Source organism: Glandiceps talaboti, chromosome 9 (genome assembly GCF_964340395.1).
Source record: "Glandiceps talaboti chromosome 9, keGlaTala1.1, whole genome shotgun sequence".
NCBI classification, from domain to species: Eukaryota; Metazoa; Hemichordata; class Enteropneusta; family Spengelidae; genus Glandiceps; species Glandiceps talaboti.
In genome coordinates, this window is record NC_135557.1 from 26,524,489 (window position 1) to 26,540,957 (window position 16,469).

General features: G+C 36.9%; 1 protein-coding gene across 1 annotated transcript in view; it reads left to right on the forward strand.

The window, feature by feature from the left end:
- LOC144439657 (E3 ubiquitin-protein ligase CBL-like) overlaps window positions 1-16,469 on the forward strand; it is a 45,038-nt gene that overhangs the window by 18,418 nt on the left and 10,151 nt on the right. Inside the window, exons 2-6 of the mRNA XM_078128895.1 lie at window positions 562-840; window positions 8,701-8,838; window positions 9,946-10,165; window positions 12,428-12,601; window positions 14,804-14,863. Of these exons, the coding sequence (XP_077985021.1) occupies window positions 562-840; window positions 8,701-8,838; window positions 9,946-10,165; window positions 12,428-12,601; window positions 14,804-14,863 (871 nt within the window). The remainder of the gene's footprint in view (window positions 1-561; window positions 841-8,700; window positions 8,839-9,945; window positions 10,166-12,427; window positions 12,602-14,803; window positions 14,864-16,469) is intronic.

Below are 16,469 nucleotides of genomic sequence, written 5' to 3' on the forward strand. Positions count from 1 at the left end.
TGTGTCCATAGCCTACAGGATATCTGTGCACATGTCCATAGTCTACAGGCTATCTGTGTCCATAGTCTACAGGTTATCTGTGTCCATAGTCTACAGGTTATCTGTGTCCATAGTCTACAGGCTATCTGTGTCCATAGTCTACAGGCTATCTGTGTCCATAGCCTACAGGATATCTGTGCACATGTCCATAGTCTACAGGCTATCTGTGTCCATAGTCTACAGGTTATCTGTGTCCATAGTCTACAGGTTATCTGTGTCCATAGTCTACAGGCTATCTGTGTCCATAGTCTACAGGCTATCTGTGTCCATAGTCTACAGGTTATCTGTGTCCATGCATAGTCTACAGGTTATCTGTGTCCATAGTCTACAGGCTATCTGTGTCCATAGTCTACAGGCTATCTGTGGCTTTGAATCTCTTTGCACGTCAAGCTCAATGAGTACCATCATGACTTTGAGTCTATTGTATGGGAAGTAAAGAGTACATGCTAATTTTGTTAAAAGTGAAAAGTTATTTGAAATATCTACCATCCTTTTTGATCACTAATTTTTGTCTTCTTGCAGGATTATTGTACCATGGAAACTTTTCCGACAAATGTTACATCAAGATCATCCCATCCAGTCAAACCTGGAGGCAATGGCATTGAAATCAACCATAGATTTAACCTGTAATGATTTCATTTCAAATTTTGAATTTGACGTATTTACTCGGCTGTTCCAGCCCTGGAATACACTACTGCGTAACTGGAATGCTCTTGCTGTAACACATTCAGGATACATGGCTTTTTTGACGTATGATGAGGTGAAACAACGATTAATGAAGTATATCCAGAGACCGGGAAGGTAGGTTTACAAGCCTCATTATGTATTTGGGGTCAAAGGTTATTGTCATGGTATTCATTTTATACATTTATATTTTCGTGATTAAAGATTGAACATTAAAAAATGTTCGATTTTGGTTACATTGTAAGATTTTAAACAGAGATAGCAGTACTATGGTTAGCTCTGGATATATATATATGTACCCTGCAGGGTTCCGACTCGTCATCTCCCCTCCACTATGGTTTCTTCCCTATTAGCAAGACTGCAAACAGATTTCATTCGCACGGATTCGCGTGGATTTTAGGGAATAAAAAGCACCCATACCCTTGCTAATGACTATATAAAATACAGAAAACAACTTTAGATCATTAAATTCAACCTATGTCTTTGTATTCAGTCATTTCTTGTCTAATGTTCACTCGGGTCGTAACATGGTGGGGCGAACGTTAGGCAAGAAATGACAGAATACACAAGACGTAGGTTGCATTTCATGATCTAAAGTTGTTTTCTGTACTTTATATAGTCATTAGCAATGGTATGGGTGCTTTTTATATATATATATATCCAGAGCTAAACTATGGTGAACTATGTGATAAAACATTCCTGTAATGGGACAATGTGTATGATTTGTTGTCGGATATTATTCTAAGAATTCAGGGAAAAACATGGAGGTATCAAATCTGTCCTACATTTGTAGTAACTGTTTAGGAGAGAAGACAGAATTTATAAGAGAGCTAAGTGCTCCTCTTACCTTGTTCAAGAGTAACACAAAAATTACTGAGGGCTTTGTACCTTTATAACAGTGTCTTGTTCCGGTTCAACACAAGAATTACTGAGATTGTCGCACCTGCTACATTGTTTTGAGTGAACATAGAAATTACAAGAGGGTTCAGTTTCCATGTTACCTTGTTCAGAGAGAACACAGAAAGTACAAGAGGACTCAGTACCCCTGTTACCTTGTTCAGAGAGAACACAGAAATTACAAGAGGGCTCAGTGTCCCTGTTACCTTGTTCAGAGAGAACACAGAAAGTACAAGAGGACTCAATACCCCTGTTACCTTGTTCAGAGAGAACACAGAAATTACAAGAGGGCTCAGTGTCCCTGTTACCTTGTACAGAGAGAAAACAGAAATTACAAGAGGGCACAGTGTCCCTGTTAGTGTTGCCTTGTACAGAGAGAAAACAGAAATTACAAGAGGGCACAGTGTCCCTGTTAGTGTTGCCTTGTACAGAGAGAAAACAGAAATTACAAGAGGGCACAGTGTCCCTGTTAGTGTTGCCTTGTACAGAGAGAAAACAGAAATTACAAGAGGGCACAGTGTCCCTGTTAGTGTTGCCTTGTACAGAGAGAAAACAGAAATTACAAGAGGGCACAGTGTCCCTTTTACCAGATTTAAAGAGAAAACATTTACATGACGACTCAATACATTTAGTTACTATGTATATAATATCATGTATTTAGGGAAACTTCATAAATTACAAGAGGGCCTAGTGTGTTGTTTACCAATATAAAGGGAGAGTAGAATTTGAAGTGATACAGTAGTAGTTGTTGTATACATTGGTAATACATTAATTGTCAAGGGGCAAATGATAAAAATTTATGCCAACAGCTTGAGATGTCTGTGACCTTTGACCTTCAATGACATCAAAATACAATGACATGTCAAAGTTCAGATTGTGATTTATACCTGCAGGTTTATGATACTCTGCCATTAACAGATAGAAATGTAGTTTATAGACATTTACTTCCCTATTCACTTTACTGGTAGAATAGTGTTCCAATATTTGACCTACGTGATGTTATGTCATGAATTAGAAGACAGGGTAATATACCAAGTATTAAAGTGCAATGAATTTGATCCACCCTAACTGCTAATATAGATGACATTACATGTTTACAATTTATGTCAAGGATTAACAGGGGTAGGATATCAGCCGTAAAACATACCATATCTTAAAAGCAGGAACTGCATGTACAAGTACATTTGTAGATGGTATTTATGCTGGGGATTAGATGGGCATGAGGGTGGAAGGGGTGGGGTGTGTGGGATGTTTCTTAAATCACTAGTGACTATGATATTATTTCTACGTTAGAACAATTTTTACAATTAGTAGTCTTGTGGATGGTCAATACTGATAAACACTGATTCTATTTTATTATGTTGCACCCTACATGTATGTATGTTGTCTTCATTCCCGTGTCTAATTAAATGTATAGGGTATTCAGCAATAGATTTGATTTACAAGTACATGTGTACATTGGAGAAGTTATAGGCCAGGTCAAAGGTTTGATGTGAGATGAGGTGGGTTTGATGTATGGTCTGTCAACAGGGTCATCACTTAGGTTGTAACCATAGTAACAGAGGAAATGATGTAAAATCTCTTGGTCTTCCTTGATATTACAATAACAATAGAAGGAAACATTTGCAGAGGGCATACTTTGTAACAATACAGTGTTTTTTGACAGAAACAGAGATGGGGAAATCTGTGAAAACTTTCATAGTTTACATTGTATAGTATTTGTTAGCTACTAGGATGTTTTATGTTTAATAAGAATATTTTTACAAATAGATGACAGCCAGCGTTTTGAGTGGCTTTAATAAGATTTTCATGGCTGGAATTTGAAGGAAAAGGTCTTTAGAAATGGAAATGTTTTGATATTTGTTTCCAGTTAATGAGAAAATGAGGTAAAATTTCAAAACAACTTTGGACACATTTCTTTTCAAAGATTGCACTAAATGGCATCAGAAGTTGTTCAAAATGTTCAAAATCACCTTACCAGAGGGAGTTCATCCCCTCTTGTATTTTACCCCCACCTAGTGTAGGGTTATGCCCTGCTGTCTTCTCCATCTGATATAGTTAAAGTTCTCCTGCTAAAAAAAAAGAGTTAGTGAAAACCCTGCTGACAGTGATAGTACATACAATACTTGTCCCTGTCTATGTTATTTAGGCCAAGGTCATAGGTCACAAAGGGTCACAGATTGTCCTTATTTGACCTTAGTTCACCTTTATGACTGATTTTGTTATGGTTTAGATTTATATTACTCTGGTTATCAAGGCTTCAGTTAGACATAAACTACAAGTATTGTTGCAACATGTTGATAAGTTATTGATAAGTTATTGATAAGTTATTGATAAGTTAACTTTGTAATAAGGTTATACAAAAATGTACATAATGACAAATCTTTCTATTGCTGGTAGTGAGTGTTGTAATGATATTAAAATGACCAGTGTGGGTTGTGGATTGTTCTTAGCATAGAAGCAGAAGTCATGGTCTGAATGTAAACATGTAGACTTGTGGTTGTCAGATTTGGTCGATATTCTGACAAACTACATGTAGCTCTCTCAGCTAAAGTCTAACTGCATCGTATTGACTTCTATATTTCTAACAAACTACCACAGTAAAAATTGGTTGTCTTACGATGTTTAGTAGTCTATGTGTCCTGGACTACTGCTAATTTGGTAGTCTAGATATGATGTTTAGTAGTCTGTGTCCCTAATTTGATAGTCTAGATACAATGTTTAGTAGTCTATGTGACCTAGACTACTGCTAATTTGATAGTCTAGATACAATGTTTAGTAGTCTATGTGTCCTGGACTACTGCTAATTTGATAGTCTAGATACAATGTTTAGTAGTCTATGTGTCCTGGACTACTGCTAATTTGATAGTCTAGATACAATGTTTAGTAGTCTATGTGTCCTGGACTACTGCTAATTTGATAGTCTAGATACAATGTTTAGTAGTCTATGTGTCCTGGACTACTGCTAATTTGATAGTCTAGATACAATGTTTAGTAGTCTATGTGTCCTGGACTACTGCTAATTTGGTAGTCTAGATACAATGTTTAATAGTCTATGTGACCTAGACTACTGCTAATTTGATAGTCTAGATACAATGTTTAGTAGTCTATGTGACCTAGACTACTGCTAATTTGGTAGTCTACATACAATGTTTAGTAGTCTGTGTCCTGGACTACTGCTAATGTGGTAGTCTAGATACAATGTTTAGTAGTCTATGTGTCCTGGACTACTGCTAATTTGGTAGTCTAGTTACAATGTTTAGTAGTCTACGTTCCCTGGACTACTGATAATTGGTAGTCTAGATACGATGTTTAGTAGTCTATGTGCTCTGGACTAGTGATTTTGTTTTTTCCTGGTTTCTTACATTAAAAGTGAAGAAAGGAAAATAAGAAACAAAAGAATTCATAGGTATGGCTACAGAAAGGTCAGTTTCATAACTTCCTCATGGCTATGTTTCCTACTTTGGTAATGAAGAAGTATTTTGAGTTTGATATACAAACTGTACTGACAGAGGGAATTAATTTATTGTTTGCTAGGTACTGATCCTGTATGGTAGATAAAATGTTTTAAATGATTATTGTACAAGAAAGGATTCTGTAAATTTTATCACAAACATTTAATAACAATGATATGGCAAATAAAACTATCTGTTTGGTTCTATACCCTTCCACTGATGTACAAAAATATACATGTTTGCATCAAATACATATTTACCCATCACTTACTACCTACATGTAAGCTAACCTAAACTACTGGTAGGTACTTATAATATAGAACATTGTACACCCACCACATACTACCTAAGCTAACCTAAACTACTGGTAGGTACTTCTAGTATAGAACATTGTACACCCACCACATACTACCTAAGCTAACCTAAACTAGGTACTTATAGTATAGAACATTGTACACCCACCACATACTACCTAAGCTAACCTAAACTAGGTACTTCTAGTATAGAACATTGTACACCCATCACTTACTACCTAAGCTAACCTAAACTAGGTACTTCTAGTATAGAACATTGTACACCCATCACTTACTACCTAAGCTAACCTAAACTAAACTAGGTACTTCTAGTATAGAACATTGTACACCCACCACTTACTACCTAAGCTAACCTAAACTAGGCACTTATAGTATAGAACATTGTACACCCACCACATACTACCTAAGCTAACCTAAACTAGGTACTTCTAGTATAGAACATTGTACACCCACCACTTACTACCTTAGCTAATCTAAACTAGGTACTTCTAGTATAGAACATTGTACACCCATCACTTACTACCTAAGCTAATCTAAAATAGGTACTTCTAGTATAGAACATTGTACACCAACCACTTACTACCTAAGCTAATCTAAACTAGGTACTTCTAGTATAGAACATTGTACACCCACCACTTACTACCTAAGCTAACCTAAACTAGGTACTTATAGTATAGAACATTGTACACCCACCACTTACTACCTAAGCTAATCTAAACTAGGTACTTCTAGTATAGAACATTGTACACCAACCACTTACTACCTAAGCTAACCTAAACTAGGTACTTATAGTATAGAACATTGTACACCAACCACTTACTACCTAAGCTAACCTAAACTAGGTACATCTAGTATAGAACATTGTACACCAACCACTTACTACCTAAGCTAACCTAAACTAGGTACATCTAGTATAGAACATTGTACACCAACCACTTACTACCTAAGCTAACCTAAAGTACCGGTAGGTACTTCTAGTATAGAACATTGTACACTAACCACTTACTACCTAAGCTAACCTAAACTAGGTACATCTAGTATAGAACATTGTACACCCATCACTTACTACCTAACCTAACCTAAACTACTGGTAGGTACTTCTAGTATAGAACATTGTACACCCACCACTTACTACCTAAGCTAACCTAAACTAGGTACTTATAGTATAGAACATTGTACACCAACCACTTACTACCTAAGCTAATCTAAACTAGGTACTTCTAGTATAGAACATTGTACACCCACCACTTACTACCTAAGCTAACCTAAACTAAGTACTTATAGTATAGAACATTGTACACCCACCACTTACTACCTTAGCTAATCTAAACTAGGTACTTCTAGTATAGAACATTGTACACCCATCACATACTACCTAAGCTAACCTAAACTAGGTACATTTAGTATAGAACATTGTACACCCATCACATACTACCTAAGCTAACCTAAACTAGGTACTTCTAGTATAGAACATTGTACACCCATCACTTACTACCTAAGCTAACCTAAACTAGGTACTTCTAGTATAGAACATTGTACACCCACCACTTACTACCTAAGCTAACCTAAACTAAACTAGGTACTTCTAGTATAGAACATTGTACACCCACCACTTACTACCTAAGCTAACCTAAACTAGGCACTTATAGTATAGAACATTGTACACCCACCACATACTACCTAAGCTAACCTAAACTAGGTACTTCTAGTATAGAACATTGTACACCCACCACTTACTACCTTAGCTAATCTAAACTAGGTACTTCTAGTATAGAACATTGTACACCCATCACTTACTACCTAAGCTAATCTAAAATAGGTACTTCTAGTATAGAACATTGTACACCAACCACTTACTACCTAAGCTAACCTAAACTAGGTACTTATAGTATAGAACATTGTACACCAACCACTTACTACCTAAGCTAACCTAAACTAGGTACATCTAGTATAGAACATTGTACACCAACCACTTACTACCTAAGCTAACCTAAAGTACCGGTAGGTACTTCTAGTATAGAACATTGTACACTAACCACTTACTACCTAAGCTAACCTAAACTAGGTACATCTAGTATAGAACATTGTACACCCATCACTTACTACCTAAGCTAACCTAAACTAAACTAGGTACTTCTAGTATAGAACATTGTACACTAACCACTTACTACCTAAGCTAACCTAAACTAGGTACTTCTAGTATAGAACATTGTACACCCATCACTTACTACCTAAGCTAACCTAAACTAGGTACTTATAGTATAGAACATTGTACACCAACCACTTACTACCTAAGCTAATCTAAACTAGGTACTTCTAGTATAGAACATTGTACACCCACCACTTACTACCTAAGCTAACCTAAACTAAGTACTTATAGTATAGAACATTGTACACCCACCACTTACTACCTAAGCTAACCTAAACTAAGTACTTCTAGTATAGAACATTGTACACCCACCACTTACTACCTTAGCTAATCTAAACTAGGTACTTCTAGTATAGAACATTGTACACCCATCACATACTACCTAAGCTAACCTAAACTAGGTACATTTAGTATAGAACATTGTACACCCATCACATACTACCTAAGCTAATCTAAACTAGGTACTTCTAGTATAGAACATTGTACACCCATCACTTACTACCTAAGCTAATCTAAACTAGGTACTTCTAGTATAGAACATTGTACACCCACCACTTACTACCTAAGCTAATCTAAACTAGGTACTTCTAGTATAGAACATTGTACACCAACCACTTACTACCTAAGCTAACCTAAAGTACCGGTAGGTACTTCTAGTATAGAACATTGTACACTAACCACTTACTACCTAAGCTAACCTAAACTAGGTACATCTAGTATAGAACATTGTACACCCACCACTTACTACCTAAGCTAACCTAAACTAGGTACATCTAGTATAGAACATTGTACACCCACCACTTTACTACCTAAGCTAACCTAAACTAGGTACTTCTAGTATAGAACATTGTACACCCATCACATACTACCTAAGCTAACCTAAACTAGGTACTTATAGTATAGAACATTGTACATGTACAGTTATGTCTTCTGTTAAAATTACAGGGCTGTGCCAGGTAGTATATGTGTCCTGGACTGCTGTTAGTCAGATTTAGTCAAGTGAACTGTTTCAGTTACAATTTCCTGTTGATTTCCAATGGTCTAACAGACTACTACCTTAAGTTATAAACTACATGCACTTGGATGTACATTACATTGTTGATAGTGGTAACAAGTGAAAAGTACATTGGAGTTCATTGACTCCTGTTTGTTTTGTTTGTAGTTACATTTTCCGACTGAGTTGCACTAGACTTGGACAGTGGGCTATTGGTTATGTGACAACTGATGGCAATATATTACAAACCATACCACAAAACAAGTCACTCTGTCAAGCTCTAATTGATGGCAACAGAGAACAGTTGTAAGTATGACAAGAAATTATGAGAGAATGCAGTGATGCATGATTGTTGGTGTGGTATGTTTGGAGTGTGATGGCAACAGAGAACAGTTGTAAGTATGACAAGAAATTATGAGAGAATGCAGCGATGTATGATTGTTGGTGTGGTATGTTTGGAGTGTTGGCGTAAATGCTTGCAGTGTTCTATTTTTGTATTTTTGGACAATGGGCCTATTTATAAGTACTAATTCTAGCCCCACTGTGCACATCCACACACCCACAGAATTGTAATAACATTTTATTATTGGATCTGGATCATAAATACATAATTTTATTGACTGTAATACTTAAATAATTAATGACTTAGATTTCCAAGAAATGACACTTTAAACAAATAGTTCCTTTCAGCATTATATTATTTAATGACTGTAATACTTTAATAATTAATGACTTAGATTTCCAAGAAATGACACTTTAAACAAATAGTTCCTTTCAGCATTATATTATTTAATGACTAATAATTTAATAATTAATGACTTAGATTTCCATGAAATGACACTTTAAACAAATAGTTCCTTTCAGCATTATATTATTTATTGACTGTAATACTTAAATAATTAATGACTTAGATTTCCAAGAAATGACACTTTAAACAAATAGTTCCTTTCAGCATTATATTATTTAATGACTAATAATTTAATAATTAATGACTTAGATTTCCAGGAAAGGACACCCAGTAATCAACTGTAAAATTTGTAATGACTGATAATATAATTTTGTTTTATGGGTTGTAATGATGTAAGTATTTTCACTACTTTGAAGGATTCCAAATTAATTATCGTATAGAGCAGGTCAGTGAGTGCAGAGTGACATGCCGTATCCGAGTCTAGATTTAGGTCATTTGAAAAAAAGAATTATATTGTCAAGTCAAAATTGATTGATTTGTTTATTAAGAATAAAGAGGGAAGGAGGAACGGCCAGTCGGTATGAATGAATGAATGAATGAGTGCAGTGGTGTCATAATCATGAAATGAGACTGTGTCTCATGTTTGCACTCTCACACTTACAAGTGAACAGAGCCCCCATTTCAGAGAATGGTATGCATGCTTTCTTTTGTTTTTTATTGTGTAGTTATCTCTATCCTGATGGGCATGATCTCAATCCAGACCTGACCAGTATCCTTCAGAAGCCCTCAGAAGAACATATTCTGGTATCTCATGAACAGTATGAGTTATATTGTGAAATGGGCACCACATTTCAGCTCTGCAAAATTTGTGCTGAAAATGACAAAGATGTTCGTCTAGAACCATGTGGTCACTTGTTGTGTACACCATGTCTGACTGCATGGCAGGTAAGTTAGGCAATAAAGGCTGGCTAAGGAGGTTGCTCAAATATTGGATTTACCCCTTTGGATGGGTAGGGGATGTAGTAGGGTGGGGATGGCAGTGGGGGAGGTGAGGGGTGGTATGCCCATTGAAAAGCTATAATGGTATGTGCCAGCCAAGGGGTTCCACTCTTACAATTGTTGATGTGGAACTGGGTTTACTGTTTGTATTTGTTTTTGTCTAAAGAGTGATTCTGCAAATGTTGTACATGTACATACCAAAGATTTGAATCATCAAATGGTAACAAAGGTCTGAAAAGGGATGGGAATTTACTGTTGTTCATGTCTAAAAAGTGGTAGGGATTTTTTCATGCTAGCCACACACCCTATTGCTTTCCAAGGTGTGTACCCTCCACCTTCCATCCCACAAGGGGATTAGTATCTCCAAGTGTTGTATACATGTATGTGTTTGTTTCCTTTTTGCAAGATCCTGTATTTTTTATACATGTCTTGTTTTGTAGCTGGTTGGAAATGAAACTTTCAAAGTTTTGACTTCTTTAGATGCTTTGGTTCTGTAATTTACAAATCTTGTGTTTGAATAGCCTCCTTAGAGTAACGTAGGGATTGTTCCTTATATGAGAATAGCCCCTTACTATGACATTGGTTGTTTTGTTTGTTCGGACAGCATCTTTAGTTTGATATTGGTGTTTTGTTTGTAATGTCATGTGGGTGAATTGCATGTAAAATTTACAAGGAAATGTGAAAGAAAAGAGTTATGGTTAAATATATAATGATAGGTTGTGTTGTTTGCCATAACAATAGGTTGTGTTGTTTGCCATAACAATAGGTTGTGTTGTTTGCCATAACAATAGGTTGTGTTGTTTGCCATAACAATAGGTTGTGTTGTTTGCCATAACAATAGGTTGTGTTGTTTGCCATAACAATAGGTTGTGTTGTTTGCCATAACAATAGGTTGTGTTGTTTGCCATGCAAGAACTAGATTTGGGTTGCTTGTGTGTTTTTACCTACCTGAAATGATAGAAAAGTGTACATTCCTGATTGCTGTGCAATTTATATATGGATGCATGGCAAGTAAACTAACTCACAGCCTTGGTTAGCTTATTGCAGTGTAAAATGATGTCTTTCACATAAATGCTTAAAACACAGCGGAGGAATTCCCTCTATCTTTATGAAGTGACCCTGATTATAAAAAGGATATGTTTTTAATAAATACAATAATCCTGACATGTCCAATATAGTCTTTCCTGTCTCTGCAGTGTGACCTTGATAGAAGTCAGAGGTCTCCAAACTTTAATCCCTATTGCCAAAACACTCTTGAATAATATACTGTTGTATGGTTTGAGTTGACCACAAGTTGAAGCTCGCCCTCTATAGGCCACTGCTTGATGATTTGCATTCTATACACAGACTGCTACATATTTTGTGTTTCCTTTTCACTTGCACATTTCATTCCTGCCACTATGTCCACTAATTCCATTGCTTTCATTGCTATTCTGTTTTCAGACCCGTATGAACCAAAATAAGGTTGGTAAAAAAATCTTCTTTTGGGAATTTGTTCTTTGTTTTACGTCAGGAATTTTAATATGATTTCACTTCCTTGTTTTGATTCACAACATGTTGCTTTGTTAATTTTTAAAAAAGTGCCAAAACAATAATGCTAACAAGTGGGGAATATGTTGTTTATTGCCTTGCCTATTCTGCAGCTGCATTTCTTGACTGCATAAATTTGCATCTTATTAGCTTCAAGACAAGCAGGGTGATCAAAGTAATTATTGCCCTCAATGTCAGCTTTAAGTTCTGCCAATGATGTATAAATCCATTGTTTCAAAGAGTCACCTGACTTGTGTGAGGTTGATATAATGCCCTAAAAGATGATTGGTGAAATATTTTTTGTAACTTATTGGAATGTGTTTCTCCATTTTTCCTTGTGCCATGCTGTCATTATGTTAATGCAAAATGTAGAATAACATTAACTATTAATGTCTCATGGTTTAGAGATTGAATGAGATATACGACATATACAGTGTGTGTTGTATGTAGTATGTTCCAGTTTAAAGAGGTCCCAAGGTCATTATTTATTAGCATTGACCCAGGTCATTAAATATTGATACTGACCTTGTTATTAGTTTATGTAATTCATGGTAATAAGATGTTGATATTGACCTAGGTCAGTAATTGACCCAGGTCAATAATGGTAATATTGACCTGAAGATACAATGTATTATGATTTCGATATCATGCTATAGCTAATTTTTTCACCAATTTCAGGATGCTGATGGCCAAGGATGTCCATTTTGTCGAGCTGAAATCAAAGGCACAGAACCAATTGTTGTAGATCCTTTCAACCCCCACAAAGTGTTAAAATCACCCAGTCCTGACAGTAAGAATGGTGAAAATAGGAATAGCACATTTTTTGATGCTGATGATGATGACCATTTTGAGGTGAGTTTTCAGAATGAAAAGTCCTGAAAAGCCACATTTCCTGTGCTATAGTTAGAATTAACCCATATCAGTTATACCATACATACCTCAAAGGTACAATTCCTGTACTATAGTTAGAAGTCACATTGAGTCAACGATGAGTAGGAAAATACAAGTGACCTAAGGGGCCAGTCACATTGAGTCAAGTATGAGTAGAAAAATACAAGTGACCTAAGGGGCCAGTCACATTGAGTCAAATATGAGTAGAAAAATAAAAGTGACCTAAGGGGCCAGTCACACTGAGTCAAATATGAGTAGAAAAATAAAAGTGACCTAATTTGAGCAGCATAAAACACATGATGTAGATGCACATTGTCATGACAGAGAAATAACCGAGTATAAATTTCATTTTTTTTTTGAACAAGAGCAACCAGGCTTGTGTGTGACATCAATAATATGCATTGAACTACTATTCAAGTATTTTTCCTGCACACACAAACAAATAATCGTTCAATTGCTTTATTGAATTCTTCCAGGATACCTTTGTATGTCAAACATTGTCAGAGAGAGAGGGAGGGAGGGAGGGAGGGAGGGAGGGAGGGAGGGAGGGAGGGAGGGAGGGAGGGAGGGAGGGAGGGAGGGAGGGAGGGAGGGAGGGAGGGAGGGAGAGAGAGAGAGAGAGAGAGAGAGAGAGAGAGAGAGAGAGAGAGAGAGAGAGAGAGAGAGAAAGAGAAAGAGTGTGAGAGTGTGAGAGTGTGAGTGAGAGAGAGTATTACATAAATGAGTGTATGCGTGTGTCTTCAAATTTGTTGCTACTTGTGTTCACGACCTATACCTGTCTACTTCATATGACCCCCTCCATTCACACAATATACATAATTATGTACCTTGCACTATACACTATGGTACATGTTGTAAAGGCCATTCTGAATTATAGGTGACACTGTATTAACCTTAAAACTGTTGAACTATGGCAGCATGTAGTCCTGTTTAATCTCTGTTAGCCAAACGATAACATATAGCCATAATACATGTACTACCAAGTGGAATCATAACATAAATGTACAGCCCTATAGGCAGAATTGTAAGATGTTGCCCTATAGTCAGAACCATAACATACAGCCCTATAGGCAGAACTTCAGCCTTATAGGTTGAACTGTATCATGTAGCCCTAGGCCCTATAGGCTACACCATAACAAACCATATAATACATATTATATACCATATCCTATCTCATTGCGTGAAAACATTGTAGTCTTATCCCTTTTGGCCCATTATACACTAGTATCAGTCATATCTCTGTAGTCCAACTGACCAAACCCTAACTAGTCCTACAGACCAAACCCTAACTAGTCCTACAGACCAAACCCTAACTAGTCCTACAGACCAAACCCTAACTAGTCCTACAGACCAAACCCTAACTAGTCCTACAGACCAAACCCTAACTAGTAGTCCAACTGACCAAACCCTAACTAGTAGTCCAACTGACCAAACCCTAACTAGTAGTCCAACTGACCAAACCCTAACTAGTCCTACAGACCAAACCCTAACTAGTCCTACAGACCAAACCCTAACTAGTCCTACAGACCAAACCCTAACTAGTAGTCCAACTGACCAAACCCTAACTAGTAGTCCAACTGACCAAACCCTAACTAGTAGTCCAACTGACCAAACCCTAACTAGTAGTCCAACTGACCAAACCCTAACTAGTAGTCCAACTGACCAAACCCTAACTAGTCCTACAGACCAAACCCTAACTAGTCCAACAGACCAAACCCTAACTAGTCCAACTGACCAAACCCTAACTAGTAGTCCAACTGACCAAACCCTAACTAGTAGTCCAACTGACCAAACCCTAATGAGTAGTCCAACTGTCCAAACCCTAACTAGTAGTCCAACTGACCAAACCCTAATGAGTAGTCCAACTGACCAAACCCTAACTAGTAGTCCAACTGACCAAACCCTAACTAGTAATCCAACTGACCAAACCCTAACTAGTAATCCAACTGACCAAACCCTAACTAGTAATCCAACTGACCAAACCCTATCTAGTAATCCAACTGACCAAACCCTAACTAGTAGTCCAACTGTCCAAACCCTAACTAGTAGTCCAACTGACCAAACCCTATCTAGTAATCCAACTGACCAAACCCTAACTAGTAGTCCAACTGACCAAACCCTGAAATAATAAATTAATGTATTTATTGTATGTATTAACACTAGGACCCTTCACAGTGGGCTCCTTCTCCTACTAGTCCTTCAACACAGCCATCACAACTAAAGGTTAGTTGTCCAACTAACTTACAATATTGTGTTCTGTCATGTATGTACATGTGTTCATTTATTGTCAGGTACATTCACGTTCATATACTCAATATCATGTCTGTCCACTACATATTTGTTGGTATACAATTCATGTACATCACACTTAAGACTCACAAACTTGCTTAAGTGTCACATTACACCATAAGATATCTTGCTGTTATTAAGCAGATCATTCCTTGCGATCACAAAGTTGTTTAGGGAGAGGCAGGAATAGTGCTTGGGGTAATTGTCATTTTAGGAAGGCCTGTATTTGTATAGCTATATTAATGATGCTATATTAACATTCACATAACTGCTAACATGCAATGTAGTAATACTAATAATTCCTATCATCCATTTCCTCATATTACAGTGTAAATCATATATAATGTCATATTGCAATCAGTGTGCCATCATGTATGCAAGTTGTGATCTTAGAGCTGCACTGTCATAATTGTCATTAATGTTTTACATATGTGTAACTTAAATTAATGCTAAAATCTAAGTGTTGAAAATGGTGTTTTTACCACTGCTTGAAAACTGTCATACCAGTGATCATGTGACTACATTTACCAGTGATCATGTGACTACATTTACCAGTGATCATGTGACTTACATTTCATTTTAACACTGCATCAGATTTCAAAATAAAGACATTAATAGTATGGTAACTTGAGTTGTATATGGTGTTTTAAATTTGTCATGCTGTATACACACAGCAGGTATCTGCAATCCCTCTCACAGCATAAACGTGACTACAACTGATTACTCAGTTCAAAGCAAACACGAGAATCTTTCTAGTAGTCACATTTACACTGTGAGAGGGGTGGGTGGTACATACCAACACATTATGGCACTGCTGTAGTCACATTTACACTTTGAGAGGGGTGGTACATACCAACACATTATGGCACTGTTGTAGTCACATTTATACTCTGAGAGGGGTGGTACATACCAACACATTATGGCACTGCTGTAGTCACATTTACACTGTAAGAGGGGTGGTACATACCAACACATTATGGCACTGCTGTAGTCACATTAACACTGTGAGAGGGGTGGTACATACCAACACATTATGGCACTGCTGTAGTCACATTTATACTTTGAGAGGGGTGGTACATACCAACACATTATGGCACTGCTGTAGTCACATTTACACTGTGAGAGGGGTGGTACATACCAACACATTATGGCACTGTTGTAGTCACATTTATACTTTGAGAGGGGTGGTACATACCAACACATTATGGCACTGCTGTAGTCACATTTACACTGTGAGAGGGGTGGTACATACCAACACTTTATGGCACTGCTGTAGTCACATTTACACTGTGAGAGGGGTGGTACATACCAACACATTATGGCACTGTTGTAGTCACATTTATACTTTGAGAGGGGTGGTACATACCAACACATTATGGCACTGCTGTAGTCACATTTATACTTTGAGAGGGGTGGTACATACACATTATGGCACTGCTGTAGTCACATTTACACTTTGAGAGGGGTGGTACATACCAACACATTATGGCACTGCTGTAGTCACATTTATACTATGAGAGGGGTGGTACATACACATTAT